Source organism: Cupressus sempervirens, chromosome 3 (assembly GCF_028749045.1).
Source record: "Cupressus sempervirens isolate cs-2001-9-10 chromosome 3, ASM2874904v1, whole genome shotgun sequence".
Classification (NCBI taxonomy): domain Eukaryota; kingdom Viridiplantae; phylum Streptophyta; class Pinopsida; order Cupressales; family Cupressaceae; genus Cupressus; species Cupressus sempervirens.
Window position 1 is genome coordinate 230,466,321 of NC_143120.1, and position 18,209 is coordinate 230,484,529.

Genomic DNA, 18,209 nt, shown 5'->3' on the forward strand with positions numbered 1-18,209 from the left:
AAGGTGAGGAAGTACATTATAAAGATGAAGACACAGTAAAAGGCTAAGGTAGATGAGAAAAGGAAGCATAAATTTCAGGTTGGGGATGAAGTCATAGTTCAATTGAGGAAGGAGCGATTGCGAGTAGGTACATATAACAAGATGTTTGAACCATGCAAGATACTGAGAAGCATAATTCAGGAAATGCCTGTGAAATAAAGTTTCCCACTGATCTGAATATTTCACCAATATTTAGCATTTCAAATCTAACTGTCAGCCGACTGGATTGTCGTCGGTGTTTCTGTAGCCGACGGGATGATTGTCGTCAGTGTTTCTGTAGTGGACGGAATGATTGTCGTCAGTGTTTCTATAGCCGACGGGGTGATTGTCGTCGGTGTTTCTGTATTCTATAGCCAACGGGTAAATAGTTTGTAGCGGACATAATGTTTATATCCCATCTGGGATCATTGTAAAGCATCTTCTATCACTGATCTTATCAAGCATAATGTATGTCTGGCATATGCTAATATAATTTTGCTTTTCTATTCCATTGTCTATATGTGTTGAATTCTTTACCAGTACAGTAAACATTTGGCGCCGTTGCCTTATGAACCTGGAAGGTGGGAGGAATGAAGATTAATGCCAAATCAGCTTAACAAGGATCGAAATAAGGTCGAGGGAAAAGATGGAATCCGTACTACGCAAGAGAATTTAATTCTGGCACAGCAAGCCGAATCCCGACGGAGATTTCAAGAGTGCCGACGGAAACCGAAGCATGGAAGATTTGTTGGAGGAAACTCAGCAGCCGGTGGAATTGGTCGAAGAAGCACAGGAGGAGTTTTTGAATTTGTGTTCGCCGAGGGAAGAGAATTCAGACGGAAGAGCATCGACTCGCACGGCTCGGAGTGCCGATGGGAGCACGAGCGTGGAGTGACCTCTTCATCCGGGATACACTTCCACGGGAGACAAATTCAGAAGATCCTTTTTTTCACCAAAATTCACAGCTGTTGAGTCTGCCGATGTGGGAGACCAGTCCGCCAGTGAGGGAGTGCAAACCGCCGGTGTGGGAGTGCAGTCTGCAGGTGTGGGAGTGCAAACCGCCGGTGCAAGATTGAACAGAGCCAATATTGCAGGACCGAGTAACACCTGTTTACAGAAACCAATTGTGATGGCGGGACTAAAAGAGAAACTGCCGAAGTTCGATGGCGATGGTATGGCCGATCCCATTCGACACTGCAAGACATGTGAAACGATCTGGAAGGCAAATGGGATAACTGATGAAGACGACAAGATGAGGCAATTTTCGGCCACCCTACGGGGCGTGGCAATTGATTGGTTCACTGATACAGATCCACAAAAGCTAAACAGTTGGGATAACATTAAAAAGGAGTTTCTGGCAGAATTTAAACTATTGCGAGATGATAATAAAATTGTAGCAGAGATCTTCAATACTAAGCAGGGGAAGAATGAAACTGTCTACGTTTACACCAGGAAATTAAAAGACTTGATAAACAAAATGGAAAGTAAGCCGGCGGATGGACTTCAGAAAAGATGGTTCGTGGAAGGCCTATGCTCGAAGTTGCGGAGGAAAATGAAAATTTTGTCACTGTCATCATACACGGAAGCTTATAACAGAGCATTGGACCTCGAAAGTGAGCAGAAAACAAAGAAGAAGAACACTAGCTCATCTGATTCTGATGACGACAAGCCTGTCGGAGAAGATAGCAGCGATGATGAAGGCAGTAGCAAGAAGGTCCGCGCCCTACAGAAGGACATGATCCGCATGATGAAGGAATTTAAAAATATGCAGAAGGAGCCAAAAGGTAGTGAGCTGTGGTGCACGGAGTGTAAGAACGACAGTCACACTAAAGGATCGTGTCCAAAGAACCAATTTTGTGACATTTGTCAAATCATGGGCCATTCAACAAAAGAGTGCCCCTTTAACATGAAGACAAGAGGATCTTCGCAGGTGTTTCTTACACAGGAGGCATCCCCGTTGGGTAGTAGCGGAAATATGAATAGTGTAGGTGCCACATCCAGAGGGTACAGGAATAATAACAGAGGGCAAAATAACAACAATACGAACAATAACAATAATAATGGGAGCCGAAGTCGAACCCAGTATGATGCAAATAGACGGCCGATTGTTCAATGCCGAGCATGTAATTTGTGGGGTCATTTTGCGCGGGATTGTACAGCAGCAAACACACCGAAATTATTATGCAGATGGTGCGGACTCGGCGACCATGAAGATGCAAAGTGCCCAAAGTCTGAAGTAAACTTGATCACTATCGAGACGAATGAAGAGGAGGTTCTGGCAATTACACGGAGGCAAGTGGAGGAAAAGAGAAAATTGGGGGAAGCGCAGGCCGAAATTGCAAAGGCATCGTCGGCGGGGACATCTCAGTTGAAGGACATCACCTACACCTTGGCAAGGAACTTCACAGAACAAAACATTGTACGACAGATCTTACAAACGGAGATACCAATCAAGATAAGTGACCTCCTTCTGACAATGCCCCAGTTACGGATGGCCATTCTGAATCATACACCATTTCCGAAAGCAACAGAGGACACAGGAAGGGACAGTAGTCCAACGACGGCAACAGACCTAATGCTTCTGGCACTCACGATGGGAAGGCATCCGACGGTCGTCGAGATGGGGATTTTGGGAAATGTTCTGACAAACACAATTGTCGACGGAGGGTTCGGCGTGAATGTGTTGCCGGAGGATACTTGGAAGAAGTTGGGAAAGCCGACGCTATGGCCACTTGCATTTCAGTTGCTCACGGCAGACCAGCACGGGATCAAACTGTTGGGAACCTTAAGAGCGCAACCGATAACCATTGGTGCGCAACCATTTTTATTGGATTTTGTGGTCATTCCATCGAAAAGAAAAGGATATGATGCTATTCTCGGACGGACTTGGTTGGTGCAAGCAAAAGTAAAACATGATTGGAAACGAAATACCCTATCAATGGAGCGCGGAGGCAAAAGATTCATAATTGACCTGCACACACAAATGGTAGGTGAGGAGGCAGCATCGTCAGACTCAGAAGGTGAAGGTGACAGTGACGACGAAAGAAATGACAATGAAGGAAAGAGGAGAATGGAACCGAACGACGAAGGAGTATTGACACTAGGAGGATCAAATGATGACGACCTAGACTCGATGAATGGCCTTTACCACTGGCAAATAGAAGACTACGAACTCTTTCCGAGTTGTAATATGCTAAGGGTTGATGAAGGTGAGAAAAAAGAGGAAAATAAGTGTCTGAAGGAATACAGAGCAGTGGAAGAAGGAAAGGCGGTTATGCTTGAAGCTGAGGGGAAGAACATACAGTCCAAAGCTAGAAAAAAGAAAGATCCCACCATTCGGTACACGGTGAACGGACCGCACAGGAAGAAAAGAATGCATCGCACCATAAAATTACTTGAAGGGTACTGACAACAAGGAAATAAGCTAGATGCGCGACGACCGCAGGCACAGTGCGCGATGGAGGTGACATAGAACAGACATAAGGCGTGGCATGACAAACTCAACAGATTTCAGCCAGGGCAATTGGTACTCAAGTATGACAAGCGAAATGAAATCAAACAGGGGAAGTTCAAAGTCAAATGGGTCGGACCATACCAGATCCGAGAAGTCAGCGACAATGGAGCAATTAAATTGTCAACCTTGGACGGGGAAGAGATCCCTTAGGCGGTCAACGGGTCCAAATTGAAAACATACCGCACCCAGAAGATTCCATCACCGTCGCTGTTGAAGAAATCGTTGAAGAATGATCCAACGCTGTCGCTGTTGCTGAAGAAGTCGTTGCCAAATGCTCTGAGGGCTCCTTCATTGTCATCGTTGCAAAATGGCGACACCTGGAGGCAAAACTGAGGTACCTCTGTATTTTTACTTTTGGAAAAAAAGAAAAAAAAAAAAAAATTTTAAAAAATTTTGGAAAAAAAAAAATAGCGCTCGCGGACTGAGGGCCGCCTCTTCCGTGAATTGTGTCCCGCGGGCAGCCTGTCCACGAGCGCATGTCCGACGGGCAGCTGTCCGCAGGAGGTCTTCTGCGGACTATGTCCTACAGGCAACCTATCCGCATATGCATGTCTAGCGGGCAGTTGTCCGCAGGAGGTCTTCCGCACACTGTGTCCCGCGGGCGCATATCCGACGAGCAATTGTCCGCGGCTGGTCTTCCGCGGACTGTGTCTCGCGGGCGCATGTCCGGCGAGCAGCTATCCACGGGAGGTCTTTCGTGGAGCCATTTCGATTTTCCGCGGAGTCTTTCCTTCTTTCCACAGATGAGTCCGGAGTTTTTCCCATAAAGTAGCCGGGATCCCGCGGATGTTTTTCATCTTTCCACAGAGGGTTTTTTCTCTATTTTCCATGGATGCTTTTGACCGTCCGCAGACAGGATTGTTGTTGTACATTGGTCTTGCATTCCGTGGGAAGTCTTCCGTGGGCGTGTTTGGAGAAGGCCAAGGTTCCTGCAGGTGTTATGTTCTCTTCACCCTTCCACGGGCGTCTTTCCTTCTGTGAGCGTCTTTCCTTCCGCAGTCATCAATTGTCCCTGCAGATCATTCCCATCACAGTCTTTCCACGGTAGTTTATTCCATGAACCTGTTTCAGAGGTGTCTTGATTTCGGCAGGGGAAAGTGGCAGGAAGCTTTCTAAAAATTTAAAAAAAACGACAGATTCAAGTTGTTCAGAATGAGTAGCAGATGATGCCAAAGGGAAGGGGAAGCATCAGTGGTTGCCAGAAAGAGTGTAGAATCGGCGCTGCCCCTGGACCCCACCGAGGGCGTTGCCCCCTGGACCCCCAGTCATTGCGAATATCAGTCGTGGGAGTCTGACCAGTTGAGAAGAGTTGAAGTTGCTGCAGGCATGGACTGTCTATGTACCAGAGGCACTGGGAGTAGGTGTTGGCTGGGAGGCTGTCTTGGTGGATGCATAGAGAGCTCGGGAGGAGCTGATCATCCAATTGGAGGCAGTGCAGCGACACTTGGCTCAAGGTACCGAGGAGTTGAAAACAGAGTAAGCAGCACCGATGGCTATCAAGGTCAGCTTCATTAAGGAGGCAGTGTTGTGTTAGCAGAGGCTACAGGCACGGGACGAAGGTGACAGTGATGTGTCGGAAGCAGATTTATCTTGTTGTAATTAGTCCATTAATGTATTTTGTTTGTTATAATTTGTCTTAGATATTTTGTTAGTCATCAGGAGACGAATTTTCTTTTTGGGGGGGATGGTGTCAGCCGACTGGATTGTCGTCGGTGTTTCTGTAGCCGACATATTTTGTTTGTTAATTTGTCTCAGATATTTTGTTAGTTGTCAGGAGATGACTTTTCTTTTTGGGGGGGATGGTGTCAGCCAACTGGATTGTCGTCGGTGTTTTTGTAGCCGACAGGATGATTGTCGTCGGTGTTTTTGTAGCCGACGGGGTGATTGTCGTCGGTGTTTCTGTAGCTGATGGGGTGATTGTCGTCGGTGTTTCTGTATTCTGTAGCCGACGGGTAAATAGTTTGTAGCGGACTTAATGTTTGTGGCCAACGGACTCCTTCGGGAAGGTTCGGCGGATAGTATTTATATCCCGTCTGGGATCATTGTAAAGCATCTTCTATCATTGACCTTATCAAGCATAATGTATGTCTGGCATATGCGAATATAATTTTGCTATTCTATTCCATTGTCTGTATGTGTTGAATTCTTTACCAGTACGGTAAACACTAACAGCATATCATGAAGGGAAAGGTTTGTTAAATTGAGGTCACAGAAACGCAATGGAGTATTCTGACTACTACTTCAGCTACAAAGGACATTGAGGATATGCTAGACAGTCATGCTGTCAGAAGCACAAGGAACATGACATATGAAGAATATCAAGTCAAATGGAAAGGACAACCTGTCAAAGATTCATCATGGCTAACAAAGGAGAAAGTTAACCGTCTAGGTTTTCCTCCGAACACTTGAGACATGACAGGGTCACTTCCCATACTCCTAACTATTGATGGCCAAATAGCCAATGAGAAACATCATGTTCTGAACTGGGCTTCTGAGCATTTATTCTCATGTTTCATATCGTAAGGGCAAGAGAACTTGCAACTATTAGGACTCACATGCTTAAGTCAAACATAAACAAATATTTTACATCCACTGTAACTATTCAACAATTTGGCAGCATTTCCATCACAAGAATCTAGCTAGGTTCATTGCACATGTTATGGCATTTTAAAATATAAGAAAATCATGTTTAACTATATAAAGAAGGGTTCAGGAACTATTACCAGCAAACCATATACATCACAATAATGATAAAATTCAGGACGCTCTGCCAATCCTCCACCCCAACAACGAATCATATTAAAATTCATTTCAGCATGGAACTTTATATCTGTTTCATACCGTTTCTCTGAAAGCCGTAACAAGCCATCAGATAATATCCAATTTCCTCCACGGATAAATATAGGTTCTCCATTTACTTTAAATAATCTGTAATATAAGAAACAACATTTTGGATTACAACAATTTAGAATCAGTTCTTATGTCAATCTATTACATGATGTTGGTTATTCAAGGCTTACCTTCCTCCAGTTGCAGGATCTATGTGACTATCAATCTTCCGAAATCCAAATAATTGACTCCAAGAGTCTGACTCTCCATAGCCTTTTACATCGACACTGATGTCCACTTTGTATAAGGCTTGTTTACCCATGCCATTTGGCCACCATAAGTTGGGCCTGTAAAAGAAAAGCTGCCAATAGATGCTATATCAGATAAAAACATAGTACTAGAAATCGAAAACCAAACATTTCATGGGTTTTCAATTTTTCATATACTAATTTGCACAACCTGGCCAACCTAATTCATATGAGCCTTCCAGACAAAGGTTAATAACATAGGACATCAATCTACTTCCTGTTTTACTTTAACATTGAAATCCATCGTAAAGCTCACAAAAGAAAACTACAAAGAAACAAGGAAACATTCTAGACTTTTGCATGACCTGGACACAAACCAATTTATATTTGTTTCCTTTTCTCTTAATTCTATGCCACCTTCTCAGTTATTTTCTCAAATATTTTTCTCCTACAACATTCTTTCTCCAAAAAGCTGTAAAATATTTAAGGCTTCGTAATACATAATTTTTCATATGTTCAATAAAATTCTCAAAAGAAAACCAGGCTATGCTACGATTATATAATCTTCAGATAAGTAATTAAGAGGCACGGATGCAGTCTGTTTTCCATCTCATACATATCACATTAACAGAGGAAAACAAGTCTGAATATGTAGTTTACTAATTTGTTATATCAAATGATGAAAAATTGACCATGTTGGATGAGAAAAGACAAAGAAGAATCTATCAATGCAACATTTTTGAAAAGTCTCTACACTCCAACTAAATTATTTTCTTTACTTGTGACTCTTTAAATGATAATAAACACATGGTACCGTTTAATGACAACTTCCTAAAATAATACTAACTAGGTGTTTAGCTAGGAAATAAACAAGCATTATCCCTAACAACCCAATATTTTTTTGAGTTTATTGAAGATTAACTAAGTAATAAAAATTCATTCAGCTTGATCTTTTCTGCTGCAGTAGATCAGTTCAATCAATTTGTATTGGACCAAGTCTGTCCTATAGGAACTGTAGACATCGGTATGGTCTTCTCTTGAATATCAAACCAGACGCTTTTAAACATGATAGCACTTGATAATTAAAAGCTTGAAGATCGCTATTAGTATAATGCCCCCTTTTTCTAGTCATTATTGTCCGATGCGTCGTTAGCCCTTCACACCATTGTCATGTGGACTAACTAGGACTTTAATGGGAGCAGTATGAGTTTTGGCCTGGACACTTGAATATTCAAGCCAATCATAGTTGACGCAGCAGAGGTTTCCATATACTTACTATATATAGTAAGTTGGCAGGGTCCATATTTCCAGTTTTGTTGCATTTGGAGTTGGCACGTCTTGCTGAGAGCTTTCCGGCAAGCTATTACACATGGCTTTCTAAGTTCGACAAGATATTTATTTTTCTGTTTGAAGATTAAATTGGTTTCATAAACTAACATTAAGATTAAGAGGAGAAAATTAATAAGTCACTTTATCTTATAAAGTTGTATTATTCTCCTACAGTGGAAATAGGACAATGAAAAAGGAATACGAAGAGTCATCTTGTTGTGTTTGAAAGAAGGAAGAGGAGCTCATTTGAACATACTTGGTTTTGTGATTTGGATTTCATTTTCTCTCTCAGAGAGTTTTCTTCTTATTGGAAGAAGAAAAATACAGATCAAAAAACAAAATCGAAACAGCAGCAAATAAAGGTTATGCTGCATCACTAAATAGATCAGTCATCTAACAACAGACGGCCAGTAGCAAAAAAGGAATTGCCACTGCTCAAAACAGAATACAATAGAGAGTTATTTGGGAAGCTTTCATCCAGTTTGAGGATGGAAACTCTTGAGCTTGAAGGCGATGGACGGAAACCCATTGTCTTGCTGAAAATATCACACTAACATATCACTTGTGCTTAAACATTTCTTTTCTTATTACAAATCTAACTGTATTTTTGTGTTTAAGATTGGTTATTGCATTGGTTTGTTGTGGGATTGTAAAGAAATGTTATTTTCAGAATACATATATTTTCAGCTGGATTAAGGTATTTGCCGAATGAATAGGAAATCTTTTCATGCAAATCTGTTGTTGTATTTCGATATTGTGTTTCTGAAAAAAATTGAGGAAGATATCCGGTTAGGGATGTTACAGTGTCAGAGCTGTGTATCCTGCCAGCTTGTAGGGATAAAATTTGCAGAAATAATATATTTAAAGTAAGAGTTTATCAGAATCAGTTCTTTTAGTTTGGATTTTTTATGAAGAAATGGAGAGCTATATTGACGGCAGAGATTATTTAGATTGAGTGCAACCATGTAAAATGTTTTAAGGCATTGGTTGTGATTGAAGAGTCTAATTTATTTGAATTTTTAATCCAATCGCTTGAGTATTGTCGCGGGCTATACTTCTGGAAAACATTTGCTACAAGGAGCCATTTAATGGTCCAGAGAAATAAGGATTTCGCATAAAAATTTCGGTGGGCCAATGAAGCTATTGATCATATTGTTGTCTGTACTAAGATTACAAGTTTTGGGATCTTTTCTTTAAAGGCATAAACCTTGCAGGTGTGGACACAATATTTATCGAGGAACCTTATATTTGAGCAAACATATCACTTGTGCTTAAACATTATTTTTCTTATTACCAAGCTAACTGTATTTTTGTGTTTAAGATTGGTTATTGCATTGGCTTGTTGTGGGATTGTAAAGCAATATTATTTTCAGAATACATATATTTTCAGCTGGATTAAGGTATTTGCTGAAATGGGAAATCTTTGCATGCAAATTTGTTGTATTTCGATATTGTGTTTCTGAAAAATATTGAGGAAGATATCCGGTTAGGGATATTACAGTGTCAGAGCCGTGTATCCTATCAGCTGGAAGGGTTAAAATTTGCAGAAATAATATATTTAAATTACGAGTTTATCAGAATCGATTCTTTTAGTGTGGAATTTTTATGAAGAAACAGAGAGATATGTTTACGGCAGAGATTATTTAGACTGAGTGCAACTGTGTAAAATGTTTGAAGGCATCGGTTGTGATTGGAGAGGAGAGTTTAATATATTTGAATATATATTCAAATATATTGTCGCGGACTACACATCTGGAAAACATTTGTTATGATGGGCCATTTAATGGTCTGGAGAAATAAGGATTTCACATAAATATTTCTGCGGGCCGATGAAGCTATTGTTCATATTGTTGTCTGTGCTAAGATTACAAGTTTTGGGATCTTTTCTTTAAAGGCATAAACTTTACAGGTGTGGACACCATATTTATCAAGGAACCTTAGTTTTTAACGAACTATTCAAATGCTGCAATATATTTGATATAGGTATTTGCAGCTCAAATATTTCAAATCAAATATTCAACAAAATGTTTTTCTCGGGCCCCAATTTTATTATTTTAAGGGAATATGATCAAATCAGTATTAATTGAGTTTTATGGCTGCAGATATTTCCAATGCTCGACAATGCATGGAGATTGATTTTTGCCAATTTAATTTAGTGGTCACGTCACAGATCTACTCATGCTTATCATGATTAAAGTTTGTGCAAAGGAAATCAACTTGAAATAATTAGCCAGCATGGACAAATCAAGACAAACACAAGAGTTCTATGAGTTGGAGGAACTCGTGGATTTCAGTGAGTAGCTGATTGGTAAGCCAAAGACAGACTGATAACAACAGTTCTGTCTGCTCATACAGGAAGCTACATGACATCTTGTTCCACTAGAAGTGAATTTCGCAGATGCTACACACTTAGAAGCAATCGTGTATTTAAAGGAAGTAGCCACTATGTAATGGATAATCACTCTCAGGTTATGGAGATGAATGTGAGATCTTATTAGCAGGCAATTCCTATTATCTAGAAATTGTGTCAAAGCTGGAGAATGTTTTGGGTTATTACAGAACACGGGAGTACACGATTCCATTATCTAGTCGTCTCTTGCACTAGCGTAACAGCAAGAGCTTTAGGTTTGATAAACTACAGTAGCGTCAAGAGCAGAGTTCTTGAGAACTGAGGGAGGTTGGATGGGCTTTTATCATATTCGTGGGTTGTTGTGTCAAGATCACATGAAAGCCAGCTATTTCAAAGGCTTTAGTGTAAGGTAATATATTTCTGCTACATGAACCACCAAGAACAGGGAAGACCACTGTTGTGCTGGAAATTATCTTACAAGAAGTGAAACGTGGATCTGAGGTTCTTGCTTGTGCAGCCTCAAATATTGTTGTTGAAAATATTGTATAGAGGCTTGCAAACTATAGAGTAAAACTGGTGAGATTGGAGCACCCTAAACGACTTCTTCATCAAGTATTAGACAACACTCTAGATTCTCAGGTCTTGAAAGCTGACGACAAAGCACTTACAAATGATGTGAGAAAAGAAATAAAGCTTATGAACAGAAAGCTTCGGAAGGTTAAAGACAGAATAGCACCATTCATCAGAATTTGAACAGGTCTAACGGACATTTACAGTCATCACTCAAATCTTGACCCACAACAAGGAGGATATTATAGTACTAATGCCTGTAACAGTTACTTGTTTAAGTTTGAAAGGTAAATCCCTTGTTGTTAAGAGAGCCATTATTTGGTAGTTGGAAGGCCATTCAGTCACTCTACAATATATTGTTACAAGGAAAGCTTTAAACAAGTGACTGTTGTTCAAGTAGTTGTCTGCTATATTATTTCTAGGAAACCTCAACACTCAAACTGCATTTGCCAGTCTGATTTATGCAACACAAAAAAAATGATCATACAAAAACATTATAAATATGTTGCCATGAACTATCTACTAAGTCTGTAACAACCAAACCTTCATGAACAACCCTTTAGTCAGGGTATTTAGTTGGAGAGGAAAATTGCAGTCAAGACTTGATTTGGGATATTGTCTAGAAAATCTTCCATGTTGCTAGTGCGTTGGTGGAATCATAAGCATCATTGTGTTTCAAAGCATTAGAACTACAAAGCCCTTCCGATCATAGGGGTAATTTCAATGTTAGAATCGTCTGAGTTAATACAGATGGGGAAGACACATGGCCTGGAAAAAGTCAGGAAATATCTTGTTAAGTTACAACAACAGTGGGCCCGAAATTCACAACTCAATGAAAAAACTGAAATACTTGGCATATATGATGACTACAACAAACTTCCTCCAGAGGTTCAGAAAGATTTACCTTTTATTAACTAAATGGACTTTCATCCAAAGCTACAAAGCAAGACTAATGTAGCAAAGAAGTACCACGATTTGGCCCAGGATCTTCTTGCAAAAGATAGTATGGAGGTAGAGGTATCTTCCAGGGTTGCCTACACTAGTGCTCTTGATGGGCATATTGATAACGCATTGAAGAATTGACCAATCAGCCAATGATGATGACTCCCCATCTTTTGTGAGTGTTGATGTTGATTTTGATCCAGACTTATGGTCCCGACATACAGCATGGATTCTTCTTGTGATGAATTTGTTTTTGAACATGGTGAAGCCTCTAATTCTTTTTCACAGTCAGGTATGAAAGATGACACTGATTGTGTGAATATGTATGATAAAACACTTTCTCCCACTTGGTGTGCATTTGACTTATCTGCTACACCTACTAGTTCACCTTATGAGTCAAACGAAATTGACTGAGAATAAAATTGTTGCAGCTTTTCACATTTTGATAACATATATGAGATGATTGAAAAACATTTTGGAGGGAACAATTAGAGAAAAGACAAAAAGGACTCAAAGAGGACTTCTTGCGTTTGCAAGTGGAACAATGAAATTAGATTATCTACTCTTCTTTCAAATCATGATCACCTTCTTAGTCTCACAAAGATCTATATTCTGGGGAATTAAGAATTAAGGAAGTAGACACCACTACTTATAAGCTTGTGAATACCAAGTATACCCTAGGGTCTATGTTAGTGGCATTTCATGAAGTAGAAAATCACATTATCGAGTTTAATCAAGAATTAAACTTAACATTCTCTAATTCAGCTCAACATTCAAATATGAGAGTTCAGGAGGTTGTCTATGATGATAGCATGAGAGTTGATCAGATTGAGCATGATTCATCCCCATTCAATGAGCATATCGTATTTAGTGATGAACCCTTGATTGAGGTTGAGACTATTCATTGTGACCATACATTAAGGAGTATTCATATTTTTTTGGTTTGACCCAAATGTGGAGGACTTGGTGTGGCGCAAGTGTGGATTGGCTTAGAGATGCTATCATCCATTGTGGGATGGAGGTCATCCATCTTTAGAAGATGGGATTAGAGGCTGCAAATACTAAACTCAAGAGATAGTGGGAGGTTTCTTGCAAGTCAGCACATCCATAGGGGTCTTGTAGAGGTTGGATCTAGTTGTGAGGTTACAAGCTCCTTCAATGGTTTGTATCTCCTTGTGCTCAATGCATGTGAGAGCAATTTGTTTTGGGACCTGAGTATTGATAGAGTTAGTAGTATAGCTTGAGTGGGACCCACTGATGGGCTTCAACACTTCTGGCTTGATAAATATGATGTCAGATTTGAGTGAAAGGAGTCTGATGATCTCTTGGGCCTAATTCAATTTTTATGGAATCCCTCTGTGTGTGAGATTTGGATAGTTGGTATGGTATATATACTTGCACATTGATGGAGGTGTAATAGGTTGGTTTTCTAAGTTGCTCTCTACTGAGATGTTCACTCTCATGATGCATACTGTTGGATTGCCCCACTATTATCATCTTCATTGGTGCAAGTATTACAAGTACTAGTTTGTGATATCAAGGACATCACATAGGTAATTCACTTGGGTGGTCATGAATCAAGGAGTTGGGAGGAGTGATATGTTGCATTCCTTTCTTCATGGAGGTTGGTATACTGTTGAGCTTCCGCTACTTCTTGATATTAGTGGTGTATGTAGTTACAGCTGGAGTGAGGTTCTCAATTGGATAGAGGACTTTCCAATATATATTAGCATGATTGATGTATTGTTGTTTGTAGGGAATTAATGTATGACTTCACAATCCTAGGCATGATATTTGTATCAAAGCAACACAATAGCTTGGTGGAGTAGCTTCCTTGAGACTGATATGAGATCCAAGTATTTTGGTCACAACATGCAAGTACCGATTGCTTGAGGGCAAGCAATCATTGAGAAAGGAGGAATATAGTGTCCCCCTTTTCTAGTCATTATTGTCTGATGCATTGTTAGCCCTTCACACCATGGTCCTGTGGGCTAACCAAGACTTTACGGGGATTAGTAAGATTTTTGGCCTAGGCACCTAAAAATTCAGGCCAATTGGAGTTAATGCAAGGTTTCGATATACTTACTATTTATAGTAAGTCAACAAGATCCTTATTTCTGGTTTTGTAGTATATGGACTTGGAGCATCTTACCGAGAGCTTTCTAGAGAGCTATTACACATAGCATTCTAAGTTCGACAAGATATTGATTTTAAAGTCTGAAGATTAATTTGTTTTTATAATGTAACTTCAAAATTAAGAGGGGAGAATTAATAAGTCAGTTTATCTTATATTATTCTTCTAAATGGAAAAAGGACAATTAAGAGGGAACATGAAGAGTCATGTTGTTGTATTTAAAAGAAGAGGAACTCATATCAATATACTTGGTTTTGCGATTTGAATTTCATTCTCTCTAGGAGAGTTATTTGGTAAGCTTGAAGCTTTCAGCCAATTTGAGGACGGAAACCCTTGAGCACGGAATCAGTGGACGAAAACTCATTGTCTTGATGGAGATATCACACAAGTATCTCACTTGTGCTTAAACATTTCATTTCTTAATAACAATCTAACTGTATTTCTATGTTTAAGATTAGTTATTGAATTGATTTGTTGTGGGATTGTAAAGCAGTATTATTTTCAAAATACATATATTTTCAGCTGCATTTTGGTATATGCTGAATGAATGGGAAATCTTTACATACAAATCTGTTGTTAAATTTTTGTATTGGGCTTCTAAGAAAAATCAAGGAAATTATTTGGTTAGGGATATTATAAAGCATGTTTGTGTGATATATCGTAGACCTCAAATAAATTATCAGTTCTAGATACTAACATGCCAAGACGTGATGAAAGATAAGCTCAACCTAACTAAACATAATCAATAGTGCACCATCAGACCTGACATAATTTATCCAACATCCTTGCAGCTTCAAAGGAGCTTCAAGGATAAGTGAAACGTGAAAATGAGTTCGCAGGGGTTGCTGCATCAAAGTACTAAAAACCAGTATTATAGGACTCAGCAAGTGCCGAGGCAAGCCCATCAAAACAAGGCAAATTGCCTTAGGACTTTGACTCGGCCGAATCCTAGCCGGGTCTTGGCTCACTCATTGAGTCCCATCAGCATGACTCGGCCAGCGGGCAGCATTTGGAAAAGAAAAAAAAAATTGTTTTTGCATTTTTTGGTATGTTGAGCATGAGTAAGACCTAAAAAGGTCATTTTATTCTTGCCAACACAAAGAATAGAGAAATAAGAGTTGAGGCAAGAGCAATGGGGTTTTTGGAGATAGATTAGCAAATCGGTTGGCTCTCACCTATCAGTTGCTAATTCTTTGTTCCAATTTATAGCATGCATATAAGCATTTAGAGGACTTAAAAGAAGCATTTGGAGAAAGCTTCTTCAAACTTCAGTTACATTTCCATTTCTAGAGAAAATTTAAAGAGGCAATGCAATTGGAGTATCTTGAGCCAGCAATAGTGTTTCAAGATGCGAATGCAATTGGAATATGTTCGACTACATACACTCGAAGAGGCGTAACAGGTTGGCAACAAAAAAGTTGAATGGTCTTGTTTTTGTTCACTACAACCTTCGCTTCCACCACAAACAGATTTTGGGCACCGACACATCTCTCATTGTATTAAAAAAGGTTGATGTACAAGCAAGGTGGAACATAGAGGTTAATGATCCTATCTTCAATGATGAAGACTTGGAGTGGATTAATCAGGTGGATCGAGAGGCAGAGGCAGTGGTGATGGCAGTGTTGGAGGATACACAAGGAGACCTAGTGCAAGACCTTGAGGCCGAGAGTGATGGATCTGACTTTGATGATGAAGATTATGAGGATGAGGAGGATGAGGAGGATGATCATGATGAGCATGTTACTGAGGTTCAACATCTGACATAGGGAGAGAGGATGGCTCTAGAGTCTTCTATGACCTATCTTAGCCATACTTGTAGCAAGGCATAGGCTACTATGAGCCTTTCTTTTGATATATGTTTTAAACTTTTGATTCCATGAATTGCATAATCCATAGATATTGTAGACATTTGACAATTACACTATATTTCAGATTTCTATTATGTTATTCAGTTTAACTTAAAATAATTTCTTTCAAAAGTTCGCATTTATACTTACGTGATCTATGAAAAGTTGTATAAATGTGCAAAGTAACTTCTATTTATCTCAATTATTGTGTATTTAATGTTAATTGGCTAAATGACGCATGAAAAAAACTTAAAATCCTTAAAAATCTTTGACTTTCATGGGTTTTTTAATTTGCCGAGTCCAGCTGCCGAGACCAGGTATGAGCCCAATTTGGGCGTGACCGAGTCCGAGGCTGATAACACTACTAAAAACAGACCATGACAATCATTTTCAGCATGGATACACAAAGAAAATATGAAAGACAGGCTCACTGGCCTGTGAATGCATCCAAACTCAGCCACCTAGGATCACATATTATTGGCATTCAATTTCTGCAGTTGTATTTGTTGGCATTTTAATTTGTTCTTTCAATGACAACTCCAACTGGAACATTTTATGAGTAAATAATAAATATCCTTTTCAAATTCACAGGAAAAGCTCCGTAATCTACTGACAACAAACAAGCTTACCATTTATGCACATTCAGCAATTTCAATCTGTTCAATCTTGGAGGTTTGAGCACAAGACTTGAATAATGTTTTCTAGCAATAAGGTTTGTGTTTATGCAATTAAAAGACAGGAACTAAAAACAAATTCTTTCAAAGATTAACTGTTTTCCATCAAACAACAAGATTGAACTAAACAAAAGAAACACTCTACTAATCAGAAGAAACGTGATGCAAGATTTAAAATTTCTAATTTCTTTTAAGTTAAAAGCACACAAAGCTACTTCAAAAAATAAAACAAACTCCACACAAAGTTAAATACTAAACACCTATTACTAACTTGGCCAATTCTCACATACACAATAAAACAATTCTATAAGAATAATATTAATTAGTTATTAGAAGATAAGGCTCACATTTGCCATTAAGTCAACTTAGCGGCAAATGTTTTTTCCTATTTTTTAATCTTCTACTTTTGGCATAGTTGAGTCATGTCATGTTTATCCTTTTGCATGGTCTCATTGTCCATTCTCTATATAAGGAGAATGACCTCTTTGTAACTGATATCTTGATACTATTAGAATAATAATATTTTGTGTTCTATTAATTTTACATGGTACAAAGCAAGGAATTACGTGAAAAGGAGATGTGTTGAAGAGGGTCTTTTAGCTAGAGATTTATGTCATTCATTCCAGCTAATAACTGCAGCATCAAGAAGTGAAAAATCACACAACATTTTTTATTTTCTACAGGTTCATGCCTAGCACTGGTTCAATAACCATAGCAAGGGCTTATGAGTCCAACGTTATTTTCAATCCATAACCAATTCCAACTGTTTTGTAAAGTTCACAGTTAGGGCTCATCAAATTTGCAGCCAAGGAAACTGTAATAACCCCCAAAAATGAACATATAAATATAATTTTCTAATGAATGAGCTATAATTAATAAATATAATATATATTACTATGTCTTATTATCTTATGATATAAATAATAAATAAATAATATGATTATTTATTATATTAAATATATTATTATATTAAAATATAATAAAATAAAATGAACGATCTTATATAAATAAATATCAAATTAATTTAAATAAATAAATAAACTTATCATTCAAAGAGATATGACCATTTAGGATATGTATCTGATATAAAGAGAAGAGGCATCGAATAAGGGGATCAACCAGGCATTACAGAGCAATCAATTTAATAACAAAAATAATCATGGTGGATATGTCGACAAGGAATAGAGACAAAATTATAATAATATTATCTCAAGAGCTATCCTGACCATAGCAATTGGCAAAAGGAAACCATGGAACAATAATCATTCAAAAGAAAGTAATCACCGAATTTGAATATATGTGCGACAGTGAATACAAGCAGAGGGCAAAAGCAAACATACAAATATATGACGGCAACCATGAAGCATAAGGAATCCATCGAAGGGAAAAACAACGATCATCATAAGCGAAGGAAGAGAGAACATGATCGGCTGACAAAAGAACCATTATTGGGGTTACATAACAACTTAATCAAAAAAATTCATAGACACAACACCAGTTACGTAAGGAGAAGAATATAGTCAGAGTTAACCAATCATCAAGCCAGATAATCTATCAAACTAGACTAGAGATAGAGCAATGAAGTTATTTGCAAATTACAAAAGTATTCAGTTAGGCAGTAATACCATTAGCAATGTGGGCGTCCTCCATCGCATTGAACAGAGACGACAAATATTCTCATAAACTTTAATGGCCCATAACAATTGATATAGTACATCATAAACAAAAGCTCCAGAAGGTTGTGAAAACAATTA

General features: G+C 38.7%; 1 protein-coding gene across 3 annotated transcripts in view; it reads right to left on the bottom strand.

The window, feature by feature from the left end:
• Window positions 1–18,209, bottom strand: part of LOC149565686 (glycoside hydrolase family 2 protein) — a 258,916-nt gene that overhangs the window by 36,954 nt on the left and 203,753 nt on the right. For all 3 annotated transcript variants that reach the window (XM_089819181.1, XM_089819183.1, XM_089819182.1), the window contains 2 exons: window positions 6,553–6,722; window positions 6,256–6,460 (listed from right to left, as the gene is read on the bottom strand). In XM_089819181.1, the coding sequence (XP_089675307.1) occupies window positions 6,256–6,460; window positions 6,553–6,722 (375 nt within the window). The remainder of the gene's footprint in view (window positions 1–6,255; window positions 6,461–6,552; window positions 6,723–18,209) is intronic.